The sequence below is a fragment of the Palaemon carinicauda genome, chromosome 26 (assembly GCF_036898095.1).
Source record: "Palaemon carinicauda isolate YSFRI2023 chromosome 26, ASM3689809v2, whole genome shotgun sequence".
Classification (NCBI taxonomy): Eukaryota; Metazoa; Arthropoda; class Malacostraca; order Decapoda; family Palaemonidae; genus Palaemon; species Palaemon carinicauda.
In genome coordinates, this window is record NC_090750.1 from 85,285,610 (window position 1) to 85,312,971 (window position 27,362).

At 38.2% G+C, this 27,362-nt stretch overlaps 1 protein-coding gene across 17 annotated transcripts in view; it reads right to left on the minus strand.

Annotated features, from left to right (window-relative positions):
* Positions 1–27,362, minus strand: part of LOC137619649 (histone-lysine N-methyltransferase 2C-like) — a 163,718-nt gene that overhangs the window by 125,908 nt on the left and 10,448 nt on the right. For 13 of the 17 annotated variants that reach the window (XM_068349873.1, XM_068349872.1, XM_068349862.1 and 10 more), the window contains exons 2-9: positions 17,390–17,503; positions 16,602–17,088; positions 16,238–16,384; positions 13,386–13,568; positions 9,232–9,303; positions 5,480–5,601; positions 4,806–4,960; positions 3,959–4,076 (exon numbers count right to left, since the gene is read on the minus strand). In XM_068349873.1, the coding sequence (XP_068205974.1) occupies positions 3,959–4,076; positions 4,806–4,960; positions 5,480–5,601; positions 9,232–9,303; positions 13,386–13,568; positions 16,238–16,384; positions 16,602–17,088; positions 17,390–17,495 (1,390 nt within the window). In that variant the 5' untranslated portion in view covers positions 17,496–17,503. The remainder of the gene's footprint in view (positions 1–3,958; positions 4,077–4,805; positions 4,961–5,479; positions 5,602–9,231; positions 9,304–13,385; positions 13,569–16,237; positions 16,385–16,601; positions 17,089–17,389; positions 17,504–27,362) is intronic. The other 4 variants (XM_068349877.1, XM_068349874.1, XM_068349871.1 and 1 more) reach the window with 2 other exon arrangements.

Consider the following 27,362-nt stretch of genomic DNA (forward strand, 5'->3'; position numbering starts at 1 on the left):
AAGAGTGGAGGAGTCTTGTGGAGGCAGCTAAGGACATGGGCCAGGAGCCAGTAGAGCAAGTGAGTGAGTGATTTACAAAGTTACTTAACACACCTACGGACACACAAACAAGGGATGCCATTTACATAAAATCCATAATATTTCATGTTGGTGATAATGTAGCCACCCCAAAAAATAAGGGTAAAAGCAGCTGTGTAGACATCGATAGGTCAGTCAACAGAAGTTGACAGGCTCATACCTCTCATTTATTTCAGCATCTTTATGCATGTAAATGTAATGGGCTTTTTATCTCAACAATACTTTTTTGGGGGGAGGGTGACACCCCATCTTTGGGGCTGTCCAATAAGGAATGAAATCTGCTCAGATGAAGTTTTGTATTTTTTATAAGTTGAGGTACTAATGTAGTTCAATTACTCATCTACATTTTTCAAAATTTGCTATAAAGCTTATATTAGCAGCCTCTACCTAGTTTATAAACAATAAACCGGTCTTTTAATTTAGAAACTCAATAAAAACCTATTAATATCAATTAACCCTAATAAAGTAAATCTTGATTGAAGGGTTTGGCCTGTCAAAATATATGTAGAGCAATTTTATGAATAATTATGGTAAAACCAACACATTTAACACTAAGTAATGGATAAAATTTCTTAAAATATTTGTATTGTAAGTACATACATACATACATACATATACCAAAGGCACTTCCCCCAATTTTGGGGGGTAGCCGACAACAACAAGAAACAAAACAAAAAGGGGACCTCTACTCTCTACGTTCCTCCAGCCTAACCAGGGACTCAGCCGAGTTCAGCTGGTACTGCTAGGGTGCCACAGCCCAACCTCCCACATTTCCACCACAGATGAAGCTTCATACTGCTGAGTCCCCTACTGCTGCTACCTCCGCGGTCATCTAAGGCACCGGAGGAAGCAGCAGGGCCTACCGGAACTGCGTCACAATCGCTCGCCATTCATTCCTATTTCTAGCACGCTCTCTTGCCTCTCTCACATCTATCCTCCTATCACCCAGAGCTTTCTTCACACCATCCATCCACCCAAACCTTGGCCTTCCTCTTGTACTTCTCCCATCAACTCTTGCATTCATCACCTTCTTTAGCAGACAGCCATTTTCCATTCTCTCAACATGGCCAAACCACCTCAACACATTCATATCCACTCTAGCCGCTAACTCATTTCTTACACCCGTTCTCACCCTCACCACTTCGTTCCTAACCCTATCTACTCGAGATACACCAGCCATACTCCTCAGACACTTCATCTCAAACACATTCAATTTCTGTCTCTCCATCACTTTCATTCCCCACAACTCCGATCCATACATCACAGTTGGTACAATCACTTTCTCAAATAGAACTCTCTTTACATTCATGCCCAATCCTCTATTTTTTACTACTCCCTTAACTGCCCCCAACACTTTGCAACCTTCATTCACTCTCTGACGTACATCTGCTTCCACTCCACCATTTGCTGCAACAACAGACCCCAAGTACTTAAACTGATCCACCTCCTCAAGTAACTCTCCATTCAACATGACTTTCAACCTTGCACCACCTTCCCTTCTCGTACATCTCATAACCTTACTCTTACCCACATTAACTCTCAACTTCCTTCTCTCACACACCCTTCCAAATTCTGTCACTAGTCGGTCAAGCTTCTCTTCTGTGTCTGCTACCAGTACAGTATCATCCGCAAACAACAACTGATTTACCTCCCATTCATGATCATTCTCGCCTACCAGTTTTAATCCTCGTCCAAGCACTCTAGCATTCACCTCTCTCACCACTCCATCAACATACAAGTTAAACAGCCACGGCGACATCACACATCCCTGTCTCAGCCCCACTCTCACCGGAAACCAATCGCTCACCTCATTTCCTATTCTAACACATGCTTTACTACCTGTGTAGAAACTTTTCACTGCTTGCAACAACCTTCCACCAACTCCATATAACCTCATCACATTCCACATTGCTTCCCTATCAACTCTATCATATGCTTTCTCCAGATCCATAAACGCAACATACACCTCCTTACCTTTTGCTAAATATTTCTCGCATATCTGCCTAACTGTAAAAATCTGATTCATACAACCCCTACCTCTTCTAAAACCACCCTGTACTTCCAAGATTGCATTCTCTGTTTTATCCTTAATCCTATTAATCAGTATTCTACCATACACTTTTCCAACTACACTCAACAAACTAATACCTCTTGAATTACAACACTCATGCACATCTCCCTTACCCTTATATAGTGGTACAATACATGCACAGACCCAATCTACTGGTACCATTGACAACACAAAACACACATTAAACAATCTCACCAACCATTCAAGTACAGTCACACCCCCTTCCTTCAACATCTCAGCTTTCACACCATCCATACCCGATGCTTTTCCTACTCTTGTTTCATCTAGTGCTCTCCTCACTTCATCTATTGTAATCTCTCTCTCATTCTCATCTCCCATCACTGGCACCTCAACACCTGGAACCGCAATTATATCTGCCTCCCTATCATCCTCAACATTCAGCAAACTTTCAAAATATTCCGCCCACCTTTTCCTTGCCTCCTCTCCTTTTAACAACCTTCCATTTCCATCTTTCACTGTCTCTTCAATTCTTGCGCCGGCCTTCCTTACTCTCTTCACTTCTTTCCAAAACTTCTTCTTATTCTCTTCATATGACTGACCCAGTCCCTGACCCCACCTCAGGTCAGCTGCCCTCTTTGCCTCACGTACCTTGCGCTTTACTTCCACCTTTTGCTCTCTATATTTTTCATACTTCTCTATACTATTACTCTGCAGCCATTCTTCAAAAGCCCTCTTTTTCTCTTCCACTTTTACCTTCACTCCTTCATTCCACCATTCACTGCCCTTCCTCATGCTGCCTCCAACAACCTTCTTGCCACATACATCACTTGCAATCCCAACAAAATTTTCTTTTGCTAACTTCCACTCCTCCTCTAAATTACCAGTTTCTCTTACTCTCACCTCGTCATATGCCATTTTCAACCTTTCCTGATATTTACTCTTTACCCCCGGTTTTATTAGCTCTTCAACCCTCACTAGCTCCCTTTTACATCCACCTACTCTATTCCCCCACTCTTTTGCTACAACTAATTTTCCTTCCACCAAAAAATGATCAGACATACCGTTAGCCATACCCCTAAACACGTGCACGTCTTTCAATCTTCCAAACATTCTTTTAGTTATCAACACATAATCCATTAATGCCCTTTCTACTACTCTTCCATTTGCCACTCTTACCCATGTATACTTATTTTTATCTTTCTTTTTAAAAAAGCTAGCACTTATTACCATCTCTTGTTCAACACACATATCTACCAGTCTCTCACCACTCTCATTTTCACCTGGTACGCCATATTTCCCAATGACACCTTCTACCTCTCCAGCACCCACTCTAGCATTTAAGTCACCCATAACAACTACATAATTCCTTCTACCCAGTCCTTCTACACACCTAGTTAATTCATTCCAGAACTCATTCCGCTCTTCTTCACTTTTCTCACTACCTGGCCCATACGCACTGACAAACGCCCAACATTCCCTACCCAACCTAACCCTTACCCACATTAACCTAGATGATATCTCCTTCCATTGTAAGTATCTTCTATAAATATTTGAATAAATGAACAATTTACTTTACACTCTAAAGGGTTTAAACGTCACTCATGAATGCTAAAGGCAAGGGAAAGTGACAATGCCCTAAAAAATGACCAGTGTCAAGCTAGGGCCAGAGAGGACCAAACAATGGCTACTGATGATTCAACTCACTTTATTACTTTTATTCAGCGATTCACTGCCTCATTTGGAGATATGATTCGGTGTAATATAATTTCCAACATAAAAGTATATGGAGGTACTATACTTTCAAGGCATGAAAGAACTTTAGTGATCTAAATAAACAAGATAACTCACATATATCTCTGCTTCGGTCAGCATGGGACGGGCACACCATCGCAACGCTCTTCAGATCCATGGGAGCACCGTCGTACATTGCACAGGGAAAGTGATAGTACTTAGGACATCCTGGTACCTAAGAAATCCAAGAATTAAATGAAATGAATTTACATGAAATAGGGTATTAAATTAGTGTATTAACCAAAACACTCTATACAACAGCTTTCATTAAGTTGTAGAGAAAATTAATTGAATTGAAGCTGAAATCTGGATATACCGTAATTTCTTGGCAGGTGTTATTAGTAATAAGGAAAAATTTCCCTTTCTACCACAGTGGTACAATGGGAAAAATTGTAACACTCAAAAATAGCATTCTTAACAAGAGGAAGAATAAAGGATAAAATCAATACTACCACTGTGGTAAAAAAAAGGTTAAAATCCTGTACCCTTTCTATTAATGTAATATTCCAGAAAGTGACATGTTTGAATGAAGCTTTTATTACTACACCATACTAATAAATAAGTCAATTGACAAGTATAACTTCAGTTATCAGAGAGAATAATAGAAAAGATAAAATAAGATGGTTATAAAAATTAGTTTAACCCGACCAACAAAGTAAAACTTTAAAAGGGAACTGAATGGAAAAGTTTGATACTGTACCTTGGAGGCACTGAACTTAGACTAAATAACACTAAATGCGTTCTCCATATTTGACTGGATAAAAATTCAGAGAATTCAAATACCGTAATACAGTATATCACATAAAAAATTATACAGAACCCCTTAAAATAGTCCGCTGTGCTAATAAAAAATTATCATACTCACTGATTTATAACAATAATCAACAGTACAAAATACACATACCTTGCATGGAATAGTTGCTCCAAACTTTTTACAAGATGCACATCTTTGGCTGGCACCAGCAACAACAGCTATATCCACTTTGTTTATGATATCATCACTGGTTAGCTCTACATTTGATGACCATAAACCACACATATAATGAACCAAGCAGTGACCTATAAAAAAATACATCAAAACAAAGATTTACTTCTAGTCAGTGCTTTACTGATATTATAAGTTAAAATGAACAGTTTTTGAGTTTCATCCTTGTTTATAAGAAACTTTACATCTAAACAAAACTCTTAACCCTTTTACCCCCAAAGGACGTACTGGTACGTTTCACAAAAGCCATCCCTTTACCCCCATGGACGTACCGGTACGTCCTTGCAAAAAAATGCTATATTTTTGATAATTTTTTGAGAAAATTCAGGCATTTTCCAAGAGAATGAGACCAACCTGACCTCTCTATGACAAAAATTAAGGCTGTTAGAGCAATTCAAAAAAAATATACTGCAAAATGTGCTGGGAAAAAAATAACCCCCTGGGGGTTAAGGGTTGGAAATTTCTGGGGGTAATAGGGTTAAATAACAGCAAGAGGACTTTCACTCATAACACCATTAGAAAAACTAATCTTTCACCATATATTTTTTTATTAATATTGCTATTGGCAATACAGCACGACCAAAAATACTAACCTCCCGATTCAAACAAGTAACCCACAGAGGGCTGTTCCTGATGACCTACAAGTGATATCTCATCCACTGGTTCTGGCAGTATCAGATCTCCAATTTGTTTTCGAGGAGATTTCCCTTTGTCTCTGTATATGAAAAATAACAAAATGTTAAAAAGCTCAAAAATAAATCAGAAAAACAATTGAATAATGGCAAATAAATTGTGCTAAAAATATCAACAGCTTAGAAAAGAAGTTTTCCTTCTATAGATTCTTATCTAAAAATAAAGAGGAATGTTATTACATTCACGTCCATGTAACAAAAAATTTTTTAAAGTCTCTCTCTCTCTATATCTTCATAACCATCAATTACCTACTTCTGAGGTAGTGTTGATATGCACAGATTTACTTACAAAGTTTGTTCCAGTTTCCTAGTAATGTGAAACTATAAACTCCCACTCTTCTAATTACAATAATTTCATAAAAGTATTTTAATTAGAAATTTTATAAATTTACACATTTATACATACTATACCACTCCAACCACAGCAGAGTATCAAGATGTCACCATTTAGTATAGCACCAAAATGTTGTAGTAATATGTAGTGACATAAGGAATGGGATATCGAAAAATAACATGGTACATGATCCTGTACAAAACATTGACTGAAGAGAAGTCTTCAAACTGGCAGTAGGCAAGCGGAAAAGAAAGTAAATTTTTATACAGATGTGAAGGAAGGCTAAAAGTCCAGAGGAAAAGGCAGAGGAAAGTTGCGAGCAAAGACAATAGAAACTCAAAAAAGCATTTGAAAAATATTCAAGGTAGCAATGTGATAGAGGATAGGTATAAGAGAAAAAATATTGAGATATAAAACCATTTTAAAAATATCAAACTTAACTTTACATGCAAGCTGATCAATCATATTGAGCCCCATTCGCCTCCTCAGAAGTACTGAGAGACAAGGTTTTACATTCCAGACAAAAAGTGAAAGTTCAGTAATGGGGCAGGGGACCCATTACTAGGAATTAATTTTCCCCGAGTTCATGCATGTTGGATACAAGACAGCAAGAAAAGAGAGGTTGGGAGGTGGAGAAACAACTGGTAATTGAGTTACTATAAAAATTAACTTTTTCATTCTAAACTCTCAATTTATTTTCATCACAACCTTACCTAGCATTTGTACTTTATATGCAATACAGGAAGGATATACAGTGTGTATATATATATATATATATATATATATATATATATATATATATATATATATATATATATGTGTGTGTGTGTGTGTGTATGTTTGTCCCAAATATTTAAAGGTTACTGGGGATGTAACTTATATGTGCAAATCAATATATGGCAATTGACACTTATTTGCATTCTAATGTATCAATGAGTATATGTAAGCTACTTAAATGTAATTCATTAAATCTAAACCTTAAATTACTAATACAGTAAAGTAATTGGTCTTTGAAAGACTTTGTGGTCCTTATTCATTTAGGAAAATTAATACTATTTAATTTCAACTCATTTTATACCTCTTACCTCACTGAAAAGATAAATTTTCCAAGGTTACCGAATCAACGTCTTTTTTTTTGTATGCTAAACTAGTTGAGTAAGAACGACACTTACAGTTCAGCATCAGGAGAGGTCACAGGAAGGCCCATTTAACACCAATCTTTATTTAAATACAGTATCCCCCTTATCTGAATTATGATGAATATTTTAAAATACATACTCTCGTAATGAGGAAGTAAGTTTGCTTTAGTCCCTCAGTAACACAACCTGTATTTTGTAATTCCATAATAAAAAACACTAAAAAAAAAAAAATCATAAACTAAACTGGATTTATGAATTTGGGTCATATGGGCTTATGAATTTAGGTTATGACCCGACACAGGATCTCGGAAAGACATCCAGCTCCGAGGGGCGACTGGGAGGAAAACATCATAGTTGCCCCAATATAAATGTTAGGCGAGAGGTTGGACGGCGACAATGAAGAAATTAAGCGAGAAAGGAGGTAAAGTACAATGGCTACAGTGCACCGAGTGAGGTTAAATGAAAAAGAACTGCCGATTCTACTAATATGCTTACATCAAACTAGAGGAAAAAGCCCAGGAGTTAGTTCCGAAACATTGAGTGAAGGAGTGAGATCCAAGAAATTTATTAAAAGGGACAAACCTCCTATAGCTTCATCCACTGGAAGAAATTCGACACACTCAAGATATGTTCCAATGAAGTCAACATACAGCATTTGACAGAAAAACTTAATGACCTTATATTATGTCAAAGGATAAGAAATTTCATATGTCTTTTCCCTTATGCTATTTTTTTTTTTTTAAATGTGGTTAACAAAGGCTGAATGGTAGAATTTTTCCTATACTTTTTTCCATGCTATTAGCCTATACAGCTATGGCTCACTTAAGTTTAGATAATGAAAAGCTTCATGGTATATTTAATTAAATGACCTTTACACTATTAGCCTAAGCTATTGTTCTTGTTTTTGCATTTGGTCAAAGTCAGAGGATTAAACTTTTACTTTAATTTTATTCATGATATTGGTTTAATAAGCATAAATATTGCTTTAGTTTAGAGAATGGTTTAATTTCAAGTATGAATAAAGGTTTGTTGGCTTGTTTGATAGTTTTTGGATTGAATATGTTAGCCTAACCCATGTACATTTAAGAAAAAAGAAAATATCAAGTACCACTACATTATTCTCTCTATCCAGATTCAAACCTATTTTTTGTATTACAATGGATGAAGCAGTGAAAAAAATTATAAGATATGCATACACGAAGTCTAATAAATGAAGACAAACATTGGCTTTTTTCACTGACAACCAGTTTAAAGTTTGTTAACTGGTCTAATATATCTGTAATAATATAATAAAAATTTATTTTTGATAAGTTTAATTTTTATTTGTGATTTGCAATAAAAAATTAGCCTCTACTAAAGAAAATAACCTATTCACCAATAAAATATATCTATGTAATAAAATTGGAGAGGCTAAACAAAAATAATAGTGACACCTGGTAAAATCATAAAATTATTTTCCCCTATATATGTCTTTTTAAAACAATTACGTAAACACCTTTGTGTATTTCAACTATAAATGAAAAAACCTTTATGAGTCCTACAACTAGTACATTACAGCACAATATGCCCAACCTTACCAGTTATAAAAGATTCATTTACTGTATTTGAAGGGCTATTTATAGGTTTTGAATCTAATATAAAATATTCCCATGACGTATGTTTGGCCTTTAAACAATTAATTTGAATTTCTAGCACGGGGAAAATATTAGTGATGACTTTAGATGAAATTTTTGGTACAATATTCCAGGAAAAAAATTACAATTTAAAAGGGCCGAACATCAATTTAAAGAACAAAAACTCTAATTCCTTTATCCTTGATAATGAAATTTGTCAACAAGAAACTGCCTAGTCTTTGACTGAGATATAAACTTCTTTATAAATATAAAACTACTTTTGCTAGGCTGAATTTGGGGTATGATTAAGTTAAAAATGTGACTGCTATGGCCCATTCCAGGGTTCACAATAAACTATTTGAACCCATAAGCCTGAAATGTGGGTCATAATTGTTCTGCGAATTCCTCAAGCGGCAAATGCACTGCGTTCAACTGGTGAAAACTATACTTTGAACAAGAATTAAGAATCAAGAAAAATTAGGCTTGATTCTTTAAGCTTATATGCATGAGGTGCTTAAGCAACAAGCACAAAAAATTTTAAAAGCCCTGGATACAAAGCAAATTTACCTTATAACTGCTTTAGATGTGGGAAATCTGAGCATCATGGGGCTATGTGTCCTGAGAATTTCAGAGTGGCGCCTGAAAAGAAATTGTTTAATTGCCAGACTGGATCTGATGTGATAATACCAGACCACATCATTTGTGTGTTAGTCGTGGTAAAATATCTTTTGTGTGTACTTTTCCTTTGGATAACTTTGGATACAGCATTTAGTACTACTAATGAACTATTGTCTGAAAAGGAAGTAGCCCTCATACATCTTGAATAGTGTAACCTCATCTGGAAAATCTGCCTGAAAAAATAAAATGTTTAACTACCTGTTGATATCAAAATAGCCTTGAGGTTGTGAAATAAAATTTATAATTTTTTTTACAGAAAATTTCATGATTCCCTTCAGATCTGAGGATAAAATGAAATGAAGCGCATCCCACAAGTAAACTGTGTTCGCTAACTCGATCAAGATCAAAGAATGAAGCAAGATTTATATATTGTTGCGCTACAGTTACTAGTTTTTTTTTACAATTCCTTATTAGAAGTTTAAAGATACTTTTTAAGATAAGAATAAGGTTATAAGGCTGATTTTATTAATGAATCCTAAAACTCTTGGTAAACAAGAACCTACTATCAATTTCCAATGGGTACCAATCTGATTTCAATTTCACCCTCTTCGGGTATTTTTTCTTGATTACAATGTTGAATATGGACTGGATACTTTTTAAATGCTAGAGTTTATAGGAATTAATGATAGTCCTTTTTATGAAAAAAGCATGTAAACAATCTAATTTCTTATAAGGGTGTTCACTATCATATGGAGCTACCTTGGAAGAATTCCATAAAGCCAGTCCAATTTTCAAATTCCTTTATCAGTTGCCGAATGTACAACAATCTTGAGGCTAAAGGTATGGTTGAAAGATATGAGGATATATCTAATTAACTAGTAACTGTTGGCATCACACAGCCAATTGGAGGAGGAGGAGGAGGAGGAGGAGGAGGAGGAGGAGGAGGAGGAGGAGGAGGAGGAGGAGGAGGAGGAGGAGGAGGAGGAGGGAGGAGAGAGAGAGAGAGAGAGAGAGAGAGAGAGAGAGAGAGAGAGAGAGAGAGAGAGAGAGAGAGAGAGAGAGAGAGAGAGAGAGAGAGAGAGAACCAATCCCAATATGGATACAACCCACCATTACCCAGTAATGAAAACTGATGTAATAATAACTACCTAATTTACAGGTATTAACATTTGGTTAAGGTATATTGAATGGTTCTAATGTATATGGCAGTACAGTATTTCATTGTGGTTACACTGTAGCTTCATAAAGAGATTTAATGTGGTGATTTGTAAGGTTTAGAACAAATTAGGCAATTTGATGTGAAATGTGACTCAACACGAAAAAATCACTTTACGAAAGCCACTTCAGAACGAATTAATTTTGTGTTGTCTGAGGCATTACTGTACTACCATATGTCCTACTTGTAAAAAGCGATTAAAAGGACAGCTGCTGCCTCGAAGTCTTGCTCTTTAGCAAAAGGCAAAGGCTAAACTGCTGCCTTGCAGTTGGACTATATAGTCTAAGGTTAGGCACACTACCAATAATTGTGGTTGACGACTGCAAGGGCATTTCCTTCTAACAAACCTCTGACAAATTATAAACCATGCCTGATACTTTTAGAGAGAGCATCAGGCAACCGACCCCTTCATGTAGGGATAACAGTACGAAAAAATTAAGTAGAGTAATTCATAAATGGATTGTATGTTGTGTGCACTATACAAAATCCGACTTAAGATGAAAATAGAATCATACCACGGCATTGGAACGGCTCCCCATCATAACGTGGGGATCTTCTGCATTACATCATAAAACGAGTAAATTATGAATAAAAGAATGAAATCATAGAGTTAGGTGAAAGATCTACATTTTCATAAGATTAATAAGGGAATACTGTATACAGTGCATCATCACTGAGGATGAGATAAAATAAACTCAATGGTTTCATGATGCAAACCATATTTCTCAATAAAAAACCATTAGGCCAAATCGTAAGTTGCCACATCCTCCATGAATGGAGTCCAGTCGCATCAAGAAGTCAAAATAAATGGCCCTGCTTCAACTGAAGTGACCTGATTAGGCTAATGCCCTATAGCTCATTCTATCTTTCTCCCTTCAAAGATCAAATATATGTGGGAATGGGAGCCAGGTTAAAGTTCCCTTATGGGCTTGTATATTGAAAATGTTCTTTATATCTTAAAACCACTGCATGTTCAATAACATCTCAAACATAAGTTTCCTGGATATCCATTGAAACTAGGCAGATTAGAGTAATGCACCTCTGGAATGAGTTAGACTGGATATCGTGGACATATAGATCAGGAATTTTGATAGATCAAAGGCCAGTGAGGTGTTGTGTGTTCTTGATGAGAGAATAGTAAAGCAATGTCTGATATCTCTTGAAGGGTTATGGTCTTCAAGCTGGTACAGGTAACACATAAGACCAGTGGTCCCCATTTAGATAAAAATGAGCGCCGATTGATCACTGTCCTGCCATTCCAGCAGTGGGAATGGCTATTTCTTTGATGTGCTGAAAAGCTTCTATATGTGAATATTGCACACACTTATGAGCCTTGATCCTTGGCCGGGTTATGTCCTGCCAGGAAGGAGTAATGTAAGTTTTGATGAATGCTTGACTGATTCAGAAAAAAATAGTCATTGAAGGCTGGTACCCCAGAAAAACCTTAAAGGTTGTGATGAAGATGCTGTAGTTCTGAGCTACTCCCTTGCTATAACATGCATGAGCAAAGAGTATAGCCCTTCACTACAGGCAATCTGTTTCGCAACACTAGACTAGCCTTCATGAGTGACAAGCTCAAGCATATGGAAATATCTTGAAAGATTATATAAAGTTATAAACTTTACATGAACCCAGTGAAATTCTATTATAAAAGTGTTCACATCACTGTGCAGCAATTGATAGTAGTAAACAGGGGAGTTACCATGAAACACAACTCTGGAATCAGGCCTTTTCAGATAAATGAAAATAAGTATGAAACAGGCTAACACCCATAGAAAAATAAAAGAATGAAAACTTGAACGAAAGATGATTGACACAAGTTTAGCGATACACATGCAGACTGAGAGATGTTAATCTCACCAAGTAACACGACAATGCAGCACAGCATAAACCAGATCAGCTTGAATCAATTCGAGTCAAGATATTGAGACGAAGGAACTCGCTGACTTTTTTATAATGAGACTGAACACTTTCACAGCAAATAAGCAACATGAGATCAATGGGTTGCACTGAACAATTAAGTTTTATGAAATCTGTATTTTCTTGCCCCAAATAAGGAACAATGACACTACGAGTTTTTAAATATATATATATATATATATATATATATATATATATATATATATATATATATATATATATATATATATATATATATATATATATATATATACATACAGTATATATATATGAATAAATAATAGAGCAGAAGAGAAAAATTCTGGGATCTACTGGATGTAAAATATGACATACGAGGCTAAAGGGAGTAAAGATTTCTAGATATAGCATACTGTATGTCCAATGGATTTGAAGGGTTTTTTAAAAATTCTCATAAAATATACTACACATCCTTTAAAAACATACTGTATTCAGACATCAAACTTCTCAAAATGTTTTAGATTAAGTAATAATAGCAAGTAATCAAAACCTCAGCATAAAAAGACCCAAATATTTTAATTAAGTATAAGCTCTCATTGATAATCTAATTGTGCACTATACCCTCAAGTAAGTACAGTACTTCATATGGGGCACAAATAAAAAATTTCATAGATTAGAATCAATGAGAGATTTTTTACTAATAAAATCATATTGAAGAATACGGCATCCCTTTGTAAAGAATTTCTGAACCAAATAGTCTAACATACAACTATACTTTTCAGATAATACTAAATTACAATTTTTACTATTATGATTAAATTACAGTATCATCACTAAACAGCTGAGGCTGACCAACCCTTATGTGCACTGTTGTCATAATTTACCACGTTAGGATATTTTGAAATATGTAATGTAAAATAAAAACAACTATTAAAAGCAAAACTTAATACAGTAAGTATTACTAATCTACATAATAAACCCATGAGCACAGCATTGTTGCGCCTCTTACTTCAAGAATGTTGGATGTGTTGGGTGATTAAGCTTGAACTTCTTTGACGGACATTCTTCAGTGTCTACTACTTCAAACTTCTCTGGGAGCACAAACCCCGAGGTTGGCTCGTGTCTTATCAGATCGCCCTGACCAAGTTGGCTTTGTTCGCCCAGGTTGCACAATGCACAAAAACGTCCCGACCTGTAACAAAGAGGAAATAATAAATGGCAATCATTTATTGAAAATACCATAAACATCTCAAGTATAAAAGATTTGGAAACCTTTTATATTAGTCAAACAGCTTCATATTAAAACTTACAATAAACAATTTAGTTCTACTAAACAGAATGGAAAGATTTTATATCAGACAAACAGCCTCACATTGAACTTACAAGTAAATTTTTTATCTATTTAACTAGTACAGTCCTGTATATTCAAAACCTTGTACAGTAATACCACTCTTTACATCGATTCAACTTACATCAATTCTGCCTTTACATCACTCATCTTTAAATATTAAAATAATGGATAACAATATACAGCGAAAAAAAAAAAAATCAACAGCGACGAGTCTTAAGCAGCATGCAGCCTGTTCTGGCTAGAAGGCCTACTGCCTAATGATATTAGTTGTTTACAGGTGTTCTCTAGTGTTGTGTGTACGTGTGAAATTATCCTTTAGAATAAAGGCAATCTTTCTTGATTTGAGCCAACTTCCTCCCCTCGTATAGCTAGTGACCCCAAGCATCATATTATAACAATGCCAAATAAAAAAAGAAAAGAAAAACTGCATTGTTCAAAATGTTATGTTACTGAAAAGGATCTGTTGTCTAAAACTTGTACCATCAATGTGAAGAGAGGCATAATTCAGAATAATATGGAATCCTTATTATCTCTTTGGACAGAAAGACAAATGCATGATTAAATTTCTTTGAGCCAAATCCAGATCAATGAGAAGGCCAAGTCTCTGTCTAAACAAATAACTACATAAAAACCCCAATGAAAAAGACACTTCATTTGCTGCAAGTCATGTGGTTTAATTGATCTAGGATGCATTCAATTCTCATGTTGATACTGTTTCTGCCAAAAAACATCATCAATGGAAAACAAATTCATACAGAACTCATCATCAATGTCAATGAGACGGTCTTATTTTGGAAGCGAATACAGGATAGCTCATTTATTTCAAAGGATAAAAAAAAAATAAGGTATACAGGCAGTCAAAAATAGGAGCCGCTGTTAGTCTACCATTCCTCTTAATCTCCAAGCCCTCAAAAACATCGCAAAGACGACGCTCTGTCATTTAACTAATACGAAGGCATAGCCCATCATGGTTGTTTCTGAAAAATGGTTCACTATTAAGCAATAATGCAAGAAAAAAAAAACTTCCTTCCAAGTTTATGAGCCTAGGCTAAATGTGAGTGTCGTTTCCTTTCCATCAAATACTATACAGATCTCTAATCTAACCCATGAACCATGGCATCATGGCTGTCTTTAGGAGGTACCGTCTACCGCCTACCTATGTCAGACAGTTGATACTAAGTTAGAAGATGATATTATGAACATTCAGGAACTTTGCAAAGCCTATAATATTTCTTATAATATTTATCGGGGAGTACTGTATCAAACATCAATGCTTCTTGGACCGAAGTGACGGCAAAGAATGGTATATAGAGGAAACTATGCCTCAATTAATTCATGATTGCAAAGGTTTTGAGCCATTAAAGAATATATTGAAGAATATGACATCCCTTTGTAAGGAACTTGAAATGGAACTGGAGGAAAGAGATTTTGAACACTTGTTAAGGCCTACAAGCAACTACACACTAGCAAAGAATTAGTTTAGTTATAGGAACAACAAAAACTGGAAGAAAGTTTCCCCCATCCACAGCCAAGGAACATCATGCTTAAAGCAATGCAATGTGCTCTTTACCATTTATCAAAGTGTCTGTTAAACTTTAAGTACAAGGATCCTATGGCCAAACCTTTTGCAAAAGTATCTAATGGTGTTGAAGATTTGTTTCCTCCCTATATGACTTTATCTGATGATAAGAGTAAGAACACTATCCAATAAAATAGAGATCAGCTCCTTATAAGAGTTAAAAAACGAAAGGCTAGTGACATCCCCTGATCTTGATACTTTATAACTACTCCCTCTGACATCTGGTTTAACCGTAAAGAACCTTCATAATACAGACTACATCACCACCACCAACCACATTGTCATCACCTTCCAATAACTAGTTCCTCAATTCAAACTCAGCTCTTGAATAAATATGTACTCTGGTCAGAAAAGGGCTGCATAAGAGACCGAATATCCTTACATAAATACTGTACAGTATAAGAATAGGACACTTTAGCAATAAAATAATACGTTTTTAATAAAAACACTATTTGAAACATGAAATATATATGTTCTCCAAGCCAAAAATGTAATAATCTGAATTTCAAAATTCCAAGCAGAGGTTGTGAGTCACGCCCCTTACATAAATGTTAACAAGGGTATGATACATGAATAGGCTTTCCAGCAATTAAGGACTCAAAACTGTTAAATTGAAGGAAATTGAAATAATACAATAAAGAAGAAAGTTAAAAAGGTAAGCAATGATATTAATTGCAAGTTGATAATAATTGTAAGGGTGTTTTCCCCAAAACTTTTACATATAGTTTCTTATGACTGTTATCGGGCCTTCAACCCTAGACAGATTTAAGTTTCAAAGCAATATTTCAATTCTAAATAAAAAAAAAAAACTAAACAGGCTATTTACATAAATAACACTGTGGGAAATTTGTCTATCCATAAGTTGCCTACTTACTTAAAATGACCTGGATCTAAGACCCAAAGGGAAAACAGCAAAATGATAAACACTTACCACTTTTCCTGATATGATGGAGTAATAATCATGTCATCCTGAGCATAAGCTTCTTCATCAAGGGGCAATGGTGAATCATCTCCCCCAATGGCCCCTCTTTCCTCTAATGACATGCTGTGAACAAGACGACGTCCACCCCTTCCTCGCCTAAAGACATGCAAGGTAAAAAGCAATACAAGTACATTATCAAAATGGTTGCAATCATTTCATTTTTCTTAAATGGTCATATTAATGGCCTCACATAAAAAAAAATAGACATTTCTAATATACCACAGGATATTTCTAATACACCGTATGTAACAATTTATTTATGCTGCAGAAGAAAACAATTATTCTTTTAATGAAATACTTTTAACAAACTCACATTCCGATTCTTTTGATTTTCATTCCTTTTCTAATCTGAAAACCACCTCTAGGTGTATAAAATGGCATTCCTTTCGGACGACCCCGAGCTTTGGGAATGGTTACGACTCCACCTCGGCCAGTGGGAACTTGGACAGGAACTAATGGAATGGTTGGCATCATGTCTGGGCCAAGCAAACCATTATTAATATTAGACATAACATCATGAGATGTGGATGACGAAGAAGTGCTGACAGAAGTAAATACTACAGATGAGTGCGTAGATACAGCCGACGACGATGAAGGCGGAGGAGGAGGCGGCGGAGGGGGAGGCGACGATGATGACGATGGTGAGTGCGAAGATCTTGGCTGTGATGAGGTGGCTTTGGTGATGGTGACAGAGGAAGTGGATGGCAAGGAAGCCAAGGTTGGTAAGAGCAGGGGTGAATCAACCTCCATCTTTTCCTCTACTCCACCTCCAAGGCTATTAGATAATAAAGATTTGGGACCTGAAAAACAGCAAACATTAACAAATATAACAAACCATTACAGAATACCCAAACTTAAAATACTCAAGAGAAAGCCAAGTACAGTACGACTGAGGAGAAAAATTCAATTTCTCTTATCGTTATTGTGACCATCCTACAGTAATCAAAAGAAATGACAAAGAAATTAACATTTAAGCTAATATATTATTGCTTTCAGCACAATTATTAGAGCTCCATTCAAATCAAATAATGCTCTTCAATATATACAAATGAAAATTAGTACTATATCTAGGGCAAAGTACCTAGACAGCTAATGCCTTACCTACGGATGAGCCACATGAGGACAATTCACTCCCATTGGTTGTCCCTTTGTCATGCTTGTCGTCTGGGGAGCCATCCCTACAACTGCCCCCATGTGGTCTCTCCATTCTTCAGTCTGAAAGGTTTAACTTTGTTTTACCAAATGGCATCACCTACAACAAGTTAAACACTAAATCTAAATCAATTATAAGTTTACAATTTGCATTACAGTAAAGAGTACAATACTGTACAAACATACAGTAAATTTTTGTTCTTTAACAGCATCAAAACTTCATACACTGATAACATCCAGAATAAAAGAGCAGTTTGTCCAATATCATAATAGTCTTAGTTAGTCCCATCACAGCATATGAAGTCAATAGATCCTAGAACAGGAGTTGATAGGATTAGAGGAGAGAAGTTACAGTATGCTAGTGATACAAAGATAGATTTGCTAACTAGGATTTGTATGATAAATTTGGCAGAAGGAGTAGTCCATAAGAAGAGGGCGAGAGGAATAATTGTTCCATTGTATAAAGATAAATGTGATAATGGCAACCATAAGAATTATAGGAACAAAACATTACTTAGTAAACCAAAAAAGGTGTAAGAATAAGAATTATAGGAACAAAACATTACTTAGTAAACCAAAAAAGGTGTAAGGAAAAAAAAAAATTGATTCAGAACATAAGAGAGGTGACACAAAGATTAATAGGAGGACAACAGTTCTAGGTTTAAACAAGCAAAAGGGTACATCGATCTAATATTTGCTATGAAACAGATTTTTTTTTAGAAGATTGACAGTACTATAAAGGGAAAAATTTTTAGGGAACATACAAGGACCTGCCAAAAGCTTACAGCAGATTAAAAAGATACAATGTATAATAGGGTTGAAAACAATTTAAAGTTTTCATTATGGATGCAAAAGACTCAAGTAGCCTCTTTAGGTAGTAGACTAACTAGTTTGCTGTGAAAATGATTCTGTTATGCTTCTGTAGAGTTCAACATCTTTATGAATGTAGTGATGCAAGACATCAGAGAAAGGCCAGTGGACGTGGAAGTGAAATTGTGGGATAAGAAAATAAGTTACGAATGGAATGCACAATGATTGATGTTTACAGATGATGCAGTGCTAATTAGATAATGTGAAGAGAAACTACAGAAGCTAATAAGTGTGTTTGAAAGGTGTTTGAATAAGACAAAATTGAGCAGGCATAAGGTAATGTTAGGAAGCAATGAGGCAGTTGGAGTAATGTACAATATGTTAGTATGAATGGGCACTTTCATTCTTATAAGTACAGATATCTTGTAGTAAAATAATAGATGATGACAAGGTTTAGAGAACAGTCACAGAATAGAAGTACAGTACCAAGAAAAGTAGCAGGAAGCATGCAAAAAATTAGTAAGAGATTTTTCTTATACAGTACAGTATATGGAAGGAAGGATTGTATGCTAAATCAACTCTTTTTATGAGAGCGAAGTATGGTCATTGAATGTGAATTAAATAAAAAAGGTAAAAGGAGAGATGAACTGTTTGCATAATATACATGGTCAAAAATAGAAATGTGAGAAAGGTGATGTTCATGCAAGGTAATACTATATGGTTATAAAAGGTGAATTGATGTATTTAAGTATTTTGAGGTGAGCTTGTCATATGGAAAGAATAGATGATGTCCAGGCTAGAAGGTAATTTTGAAGGGTAGCCAGAGCGGTAAGTATGAGAATAGAAAGACTTCCAGCAACATTGGTCTGAAGAGCTAAATGGGGGTAGGAGGACTCAAACTGGTGCTAATGAGCCTTTTATGAAAGAACATTGAGTGACTACTGTAATGTGGAAGTTTTACTACATAGGGGTTCACCCATGATTTAACAGATGAAGATGAATGTGACTGTAACATGTGTTGTTGTTCTTTGCAACCAACCCTCTTAAGGAAGTGAGGTTAGGTACTACAGTAACAGTTCTCATTCAAAGGATTATTTTTCAAATTAGAAGTAAAAATTGGAATAAAGTAAACCTAAAGAAGTTGGATGGCTAAGTCTGTCGAGACCAAAGTGAAGAGAAGAAATAAAAAGACAAAGCAATATTGATGAAAGACCATGAAAACCTCAAGATTTATCAGGTGTTTTATCAGCAAAGCACGTTGTGATTAGTACATTCCTACAAAGGTAAAGGGATAAAACAAGTCTTTCCATAGCAAAACAACTTCATTAAGAATGTTTATGAAATTAATTTACTAACCAATTTTCATTTATGAAGAAATATACTGTATAGAAAAAGTATTAAATCAGTCATACATTACGTACTGTATAATACTGTACTGATGTTTCTGGTAAAATAATTGTGGATATTTACCATAATTAGTGCCAGTACTTACTAAAAATTACAAATTTGGCAGTAATTTGTATTTTTCCTAACCATACAAAACTTAGTGGGTGTAGTGAGGGGAGGGCTGGTCTACCCCCCCCCCCTCCCCTGGCTCACACACTCACTAAGTGTATTACATCACTTTTTTATTTTTGGCAGGACTTTCTAAGGGGGATAAGTGATGGAGGGACAACTATAGGTTTGTATAGTTATGAAAAATACACTTAGACGTCTAAGTTATCCCACGGACGTTGGAAGGCGTCCTGTAGGAATGCCTGGGAATCTGGTACAGTATCGGCGAGCAATACAGGTAACCCGGATATTTCCAGTTGAGAGATGTTGGGAACAGGTCAATTGTCATTGAGGCCCATAAAGTCAAGAATTTGTTGGTCACCAAGGATGTACAGGTAAAGACCATTCAGAGACAATTATCTGAGTCTTTCTGTTCGAGTCGTCTGCGAGAATGTTCCTTTTGCCAGGAAAGAACAGGTCTGACAGGGAGATCAAATTGTCTTCCGTCCATCGCAGTACAGTACTGTACTTCAAAGGCTAGTTGGCAGAGCAGCTGTGAAAAAGTACCTCTGTTTGTTCAGATACCCCACTACCATCATGTTGCTCCTCAACACAGATCTGAAAGTAGCTGCTGGAACTGCTTGAGAGCCAGAAAGGTTGCCCTCATTTCCAGGAGGTTTATGTGGCACTGCTGATTGGAATCAGACCATAGTCTTGCTACAGGTGAGCAGCCCACTCTTCTTTTATCTGAGAATATCATCAAATCAGGGGGAGGAGAGAAGATCTACTCCCTTGAGGAGGTTAGTATCTGCTACCAACTAACTCAAGTCGCACTTTTGCTCTGACCCTATTGGTAAACACAGGTCTAGATGATCCCTGAGCTGAGACCAATAGGTCTTCTATTGCTACTGGAGAAACCACATGTGAAGACAGCCATTGAATAACAGACACTACAGGTAGATCAGGTGGCCCAAAAGGCCCAGCCACATGGGTGCTTGCAGTAAGTCTTGTGAAAGGAAGGGACATGTCAATTCCCTAAAGCTCTCTATTCTGATTTGGGATGGAAAAACTCTGCCCAAAACCAATATGGAAGATCTTTTTCAAGGCTGACTTGATTGTAGTAATGGTATTGGCTGCCAGGCCTGATTCGAAGAGAGTTCTGAAGAAAGTCACAGTTAGGTTCATCGTCATTTTCTCAACTTGGGAATCTTTCAAGAACTGAGCTTATTTCTTGACAGCTGAGTCATATTGATGGAGAGTAGATTCTCTTTTGTCAGATTCCAGGAAAATAGTATTCAAAGGATCAATGTTTGCACCTCGTTGGGCTGCGAACTTCATGAAGTCCATAAAGTTAGGGCATTCAGAATCCTTGAGGAAGCGAACACATTGTGAGTTTGCACTGTGTGTTAACACCGGATTGGGAATCCGCCAGGGGCGGAGACCTAGTTCTAGCAACAAGGGGAACCAGTTGCTCTTGGGCCAGTTGGGGGCTACGAGAGCCACTTGACCTTTGAAGGATCTGAGTTTGTGCAGAACTTTCAGCAGGAGATTCACCGGAGGAAACAGATAAATCATCTTCCAGGTATTCCAATCTAGAATCATAGAATCCGTGGCATAAGCCTGAGGGTCCAGGTTGGGGGCTACGTAACAATCTATTTTGCGATTGGATTTCGTCGCAAACAGATCCACCTGGATACCCGGGACTGGAGATAGTATCCACTGGAAAGATCGATTGTCTAGTGACCATTCCGACTCTAGCGGAGTCGTCCGGGAAAGTGAGTCCTCTACCACATTCCGGACTCCTGCTAGATGGACTGCTGACAGGTACCACTTGTGCATTGCTGCCATGGAGAAAAACTTCAACATGATGGGGTTTATTTGGGCTGATCTGGAGCCTTCTCTGTTGAGGCAGTGTACTATGACTGCACTATCGAGAACCAGTCTGATATGGAGATTCCTGGCTGGATTGAGAAGTTTTAAAGTGAGGAAGACTGCCATGGCCTCTAGGACGTTGACGTGCATTTGTTGGAAGACCGGTGACCATAACCATTGGACTTTCACTGGGCGGCACGGGTCTCTCGCCCAGAAACAGATTTTTCCTTCGTCAAAATCCCTTTATTAGTGTGTACACAGGCGTTGTGGACAGACCAAAGCACAGTACCTGAAACTGGTAAATCCTCTCGTGAAGGATGAATCTTAGGTACTTCCTTGACTCACACGGATAGTGATCTGGAAGTACGTATCTTTTGGATCCAGTGTGATCGTGAAGTCCTTTGGTCTAACAACATGTCTGACTATTTCTGCCATCTCCATCTTAAACGGAGTCTGATAGACAAACTCGTTCACAGTGGATAGGTCGATGACTGGTTTCCAGCCTCCAGAAGTCTTCTCTACAAGAAAGAGTCGACTGTAGAAGCTTGACCCACCAAGAACCTCTAGGAGAGAGGCCTTCTCCAACATGGTGGTCTGAACTTCAGCCTAAATGGCGAGATCCTTTGAGAAGGAATAAGACATCATTGGATGTCGTGTCAAAGGGGAGAGAGAGAGTGAACGGGATGTGGAGGACTGAGACCACCCATGATTCTGTCCGTAGGAATTCCCATCTCTGACACCTGCAAATAAGGTATCCCCCCACTGGTGGTCATGCAGGAGGTATGGCCCATTAGTGGGAGCTGCCATGTCTTCCACCACTATCTCCTCTGCTTGTAGTGCCTTTAATAGGAGAGGGCTGCTTAGGGGCTTCCTGGTTAGGGTTGGATGGCCTCAAAGCATTCAACATTATTTTTCTATGCCCCTGACTATGGAGGGGACGCCCTCGGAGCAGTTAGTGCCAAAGAGTGGGAGATAGATGTCAACGCCCTGTGGAGGAGGGAGTCATGACTTGCCTTCTTCGAGCACTCCACAACCGAGTCGATGTTTTCCAATCTAAACAAGGTAGGATTATCCATTGACGAGATATGTAACTTGAGCGTTTCTCTCTTAGGCAAATGCCTCTAGAACCTTAAAATGAAGGAGTCTCATCGTTTCAGGATCCAGTTCGTCCACTGGTTGGCTATGTTGTGACAAGAAACTCAACAGCTTTCGCTACAGAAAGCAAGATGTTCATAGCTTTTTTTATCTGGATCCGCCAAATTCTTATCGGTGATCAGAAAACCAACTGACCCGGACCAGTAATCGTTACATGAAGTGGCTTGCAATCTGCTCCATGTTTGCAGCTTCTGCAGCCAAGAATGTCAATTTCTGTGCCGCAAACTTATCAAAGAGCAAGATTTATGGCATTGCTGCGACCACTAGGTCTAATGGCAAAGGCGAGGGATCGTTGTGGAGTATTTGTACAGTAATACTGTACTCCCTTTGCTGGACAAACAGCACAGGAAATAACCGTAGTGAGTTACTAGTCCCAGGTACTTGGGAGATGACCCTCTTCCTGGCACCTTTCACCTTCTTAGACCAGGGCAACTCTATCCTGGTCTTCACGGTTTAGAGGGGTCTGCAGAAGAGATCAAGGATTGTATCCTTCCCCTCAAGAAGGAAGTATGATGGATCGCCCAATCCTTTGATTTTCCTTATGCAGCCCAATACCTGCATAAAGAAATGGTCCGACTCTCTGATAACTGGTGAACATTTCAAGGCTAGCTAGTTGAGGCAGCACGCCTTCTGGATGGTCAGAAATTTTGTCTTATGACTCAGTGAACTCCCGCCTCAAACCCCTACAAGCCTGGGTTGGGTCAGGTTCATCAATGACAGTCCCAACTGGGAATCAAGGTTTAGAAGGGAGGTTCTACGCCGTAGGCAACAATGAGACAGATACCAAACCAGGAGGGCCCTTCTATTGATCTGGGACCTTAAGCACTTTCGAGGACGTTCTTTGGATTCTTTGAAAGGGTTTTCATAACCTTACATTCCTGGGACTTAGCTGCAAAGGAGGCAGGAAGACTAGCAGTCTCCTGCCGAGGAGTCATCACAGCCTGCAGCGGTACAACAGGAGCTGTAACAAACGCTCGCAAGAAAACTTGCAGGATGTTAGCGAGTTGCCTTGTGCGTGTCAAAAGCAGGGCTCGCACGCTGAAAAGGTGGCAAACAAGGAAAGGTTGGCTTGTCTGTGAACACCAGCCAGGACCAGGGTTTACTATATCAGTGGTATTTGCCCAACTCTCATTTTTAAAAGAAAGCTGTCAGTGGGGCAAGTGTTGAATGCAGGTGTCTGGAAAAGACAGACAACCTTCATGTCCTTCTACCTTCAATAATCTACCCACAAGTCCCTTGACATCTTTATGCTAGGACATGTGGTGGCTATTCAAACAGTTGTGTAGCAAGCCTAGCTCCAACATAGGAAAGATTGACTTAGGTTGGAAATGAAGGGCAGTATATCTGGCTCTTTTTTATTCTTCTGCACCTCTCTTGGGGTCAGTGCTTGAGGTGTTACAAGCTGGTTGGACCAGATGCTGGTAAGTTGCACACTAGAGTACCATTCTTTTTAACCAGTTAATTCTAATAGCCAGGCCTTCATCATAAGGCTCAATACTACAAAGTATTCTAGAAGTTTTATTCTAGCTGTGATCAAATTGTGGAATGATCTTCCTAATCAGGTAGTTGAATCAGTAGAAGTTCAAAAGTTCAAACTTGCAGGAAATGTTTTTATGTTGAACAGCCTCTTTATGGTTAATATATGAAATATGTTTTGATGTTACTGTTTTTAAAATACTTTACTTAAATTGTTCATTATTTCTCATATGATTTATTTCCTTATTTCCTTTCCTCACTGAACTATTTTTCCCTGTTGAAGCCCTTGGGCCTACACCATCTTGCTTTTCCAACTTGGCAGTGTTGCTTAGGTAGTAATAGTAATAACAATAAGAATGATGATGATGATAATAATGATCAAAGAAGTATATCTCCCTATTCCCGATACAAGCTGGGGATGGTGAATCTGATATCAACCCATTATTCATATACCTGGTATCTGATTCTTATGACATCCACTTCAGGGGTAAGGTTTCATTTTATATGGTACGGTACTGTTCAATTCATTGTATGACCTAGCCTAATAATTTCCCATCCTCATGGTAAACAGATGGAGGTTGACAGGGTTCTTGCTTTGCTTCTCCCCAGATTAAGCTTGGAACCCCTTCCAGAGAAGTTACATAACCTAACAGTTTTGGTTGCAAAGGGACTTTTAACCCTCCAAGCCATAAGTCTTTCTAATTAAAGGATGAGGGTTTGTACACGTCCTTTAATATACCTTCCCACCGCAAACTAACCCTCTAAGATCTGGGCTGAAGTTTCAAAAGTGAAGGATGAACCGATTGGAAAGGGGGACGGGGCAAGAATAACTGCTCGTTATCCATTTCAATGATTGATTCCAGCTTACTCCAAGGTATCTCCCTAAAGGACTCGGTATTGTATGGTCTAGAAGAAAACAAATTACTTTTGAAATTTGTTATATTAACCTAGAGGGGTATGTTGTTTCAATTCAATATTTTTAATGTGAATTTTCCCCTCATTTATTTGAAAACAAAAAGACCATGACCCATGGGATTTAAAGAGTTTTGGTCATTTTTGAAAGAGTGAGATATTGAATCAGTGGTTTGACCTAACCAGATTTAAATCTAACTGTGTGTGTTTGGTTCACAAAGACTGCATTCAATAGAAAAGAAAATTTCAAATGAAAATGGTTCTCTAAAATAAACCATTCACAGCCTTCTTTACTAGATAATGTCAGTATTATGGCAAGTAAAATCAGTTTGTTCGTACACGAATACAAACCATTCACTCTTCACCGTGGATATCACAAATTTTAAGTAATTTGTATTTTTCCTAACAGTACTTACCTCGAACTACTTACTTAGGAGTATCTGGGATTCTCCTCCCAACCGACCAGAATTTTGTGTAGTTTCCCCTATCTCCGTTTTCTATAGTGGGACCCTCTGAGGCGGATGAATACTCGCCCTGAGGCGACCCGGGTCAGCGAGAGCGTGGGGCTAGGTCTCGGTCACCAGTAAGCTTTTGATAATTATGGTATCGAACTCCTGTAAGACACTCGGGGAAGGATGGGCGGGCAATAACCCGAAAGTAGTTCGAGGTAAGTACTGTTAGGAAAAATACAAATTACTTAAAATTTGTGATTTGTTCCAACACGGAGTACTTACCTCGAACTACTTTCTTAGGAGACTTATACTTTAGGAGGCGGGGGTAGTCTTACAGACCGAGAGACCTGCTGGATACTAATGATTGAACCTAGATAGGAGGTTAGGTTCTTCTGACCACCAAACGGGATATGAGTCTTGGGGAGAACTACGGAAAAAACTATTTATTGTCTAAGTAACTCACCTCTGTAAAGATCTCCGGACATGGCCGTCTCCAATGAACGCTTCTCACATGGGAGGAGTAAGGGGAAAGGGAATGGAGGGGAAGCAGGAATAAGGGGGAAAAAGTGAGGAAGGAACTTGTGACGCTTGGAATTACTTTCCTCGGGCTTCAACCTTAAACGTTTTGGAGCGTGGAAATGACCGGACCAAAGGAGAAGGAGTCCAAAGACTTCCTAGTACAGTCCTTCAGGTAGTGGGCCGTAAACGTGAACTGCCTGGACCATGTACCCGCCTTGTTCTTCTTGAAGGCTAGCGAAGTGCTCAGGCCCCTAATATCATGGGGGCGCGGCTTACCCGGCACCGAGGCTCCGTCACTGTCATAGGCTCTCTTTATAACTTGCCGTAACCAGAAGGAGATGGTGTTCCTGGACACTGCCTTCTTTACCAGGCCCGAGGAGACAAACAGACTCTTAATCCCTGAGCGAAGTCTGGCTGTCCTTTCCAGGTATTTCCTAACTGCCCTGACCAGGCATAGCAACAAATCCCTTGGGTTGTCTGATCGTGGAATCGCTAGAACTGAAAATCCCTCAAACCTAGGGTCCCAGGAGGCGGGGTTCTGCGTCTTAGCCACGAAATCGGGCAAGAACTTGAAACTCAAATCCTTCCACCCTTTCGAGTGCAAAACCTCGTACGATAGCCCACGGAGTTCGCTCACTCGTTTAGCAGAGGCCAGGGCGAGAAGGAAGACAGTCTTGAGGGTGAGGTCTTTATCAAGGATGTCCCTGAGGGGTTCGAAGGGTGGCTCAGACAGCGTCTTAAGGACTCTGGCAACGTCCCACTGCAGCACTCTAGAGGAACGGGGAGAACACGATTGTTCAAAGCTCTTGATGAGTATCGAGATCTGCTGGGAACCTCGTAGATCGAGACCCTTGAGGAGAAAGACCTGACCCAAAGCAGTTCGGACACCTTTGATGGCCGGGATAGACATGCCTAAGTAGTCTCTCAGATGGACTAGGAAATCCGCTATCTTATGAATGGAGGCCTCCAGCGGCCTGAGGTTCTGGGAGGCGCACCATTTCGTGAAAGTGGCCCATTTAGCTTGATAAACCATGACTGAAGACCATCTCAGGTAACCTGACATCCTCATGGCGGTCTTCGACTAGTATCCCTCCTTCCTCAGGAGCCGCTCGATAACCTCCACGCATGTAGGCAGAGGGACCGAGGGTTTTCATGAAACTTTTGGAAGTGGGGCTGACGGAGGAAGTCTTCTCTATCTGGAAGCGGCCAGGGTGGAAGGACCGCCAGTTCCT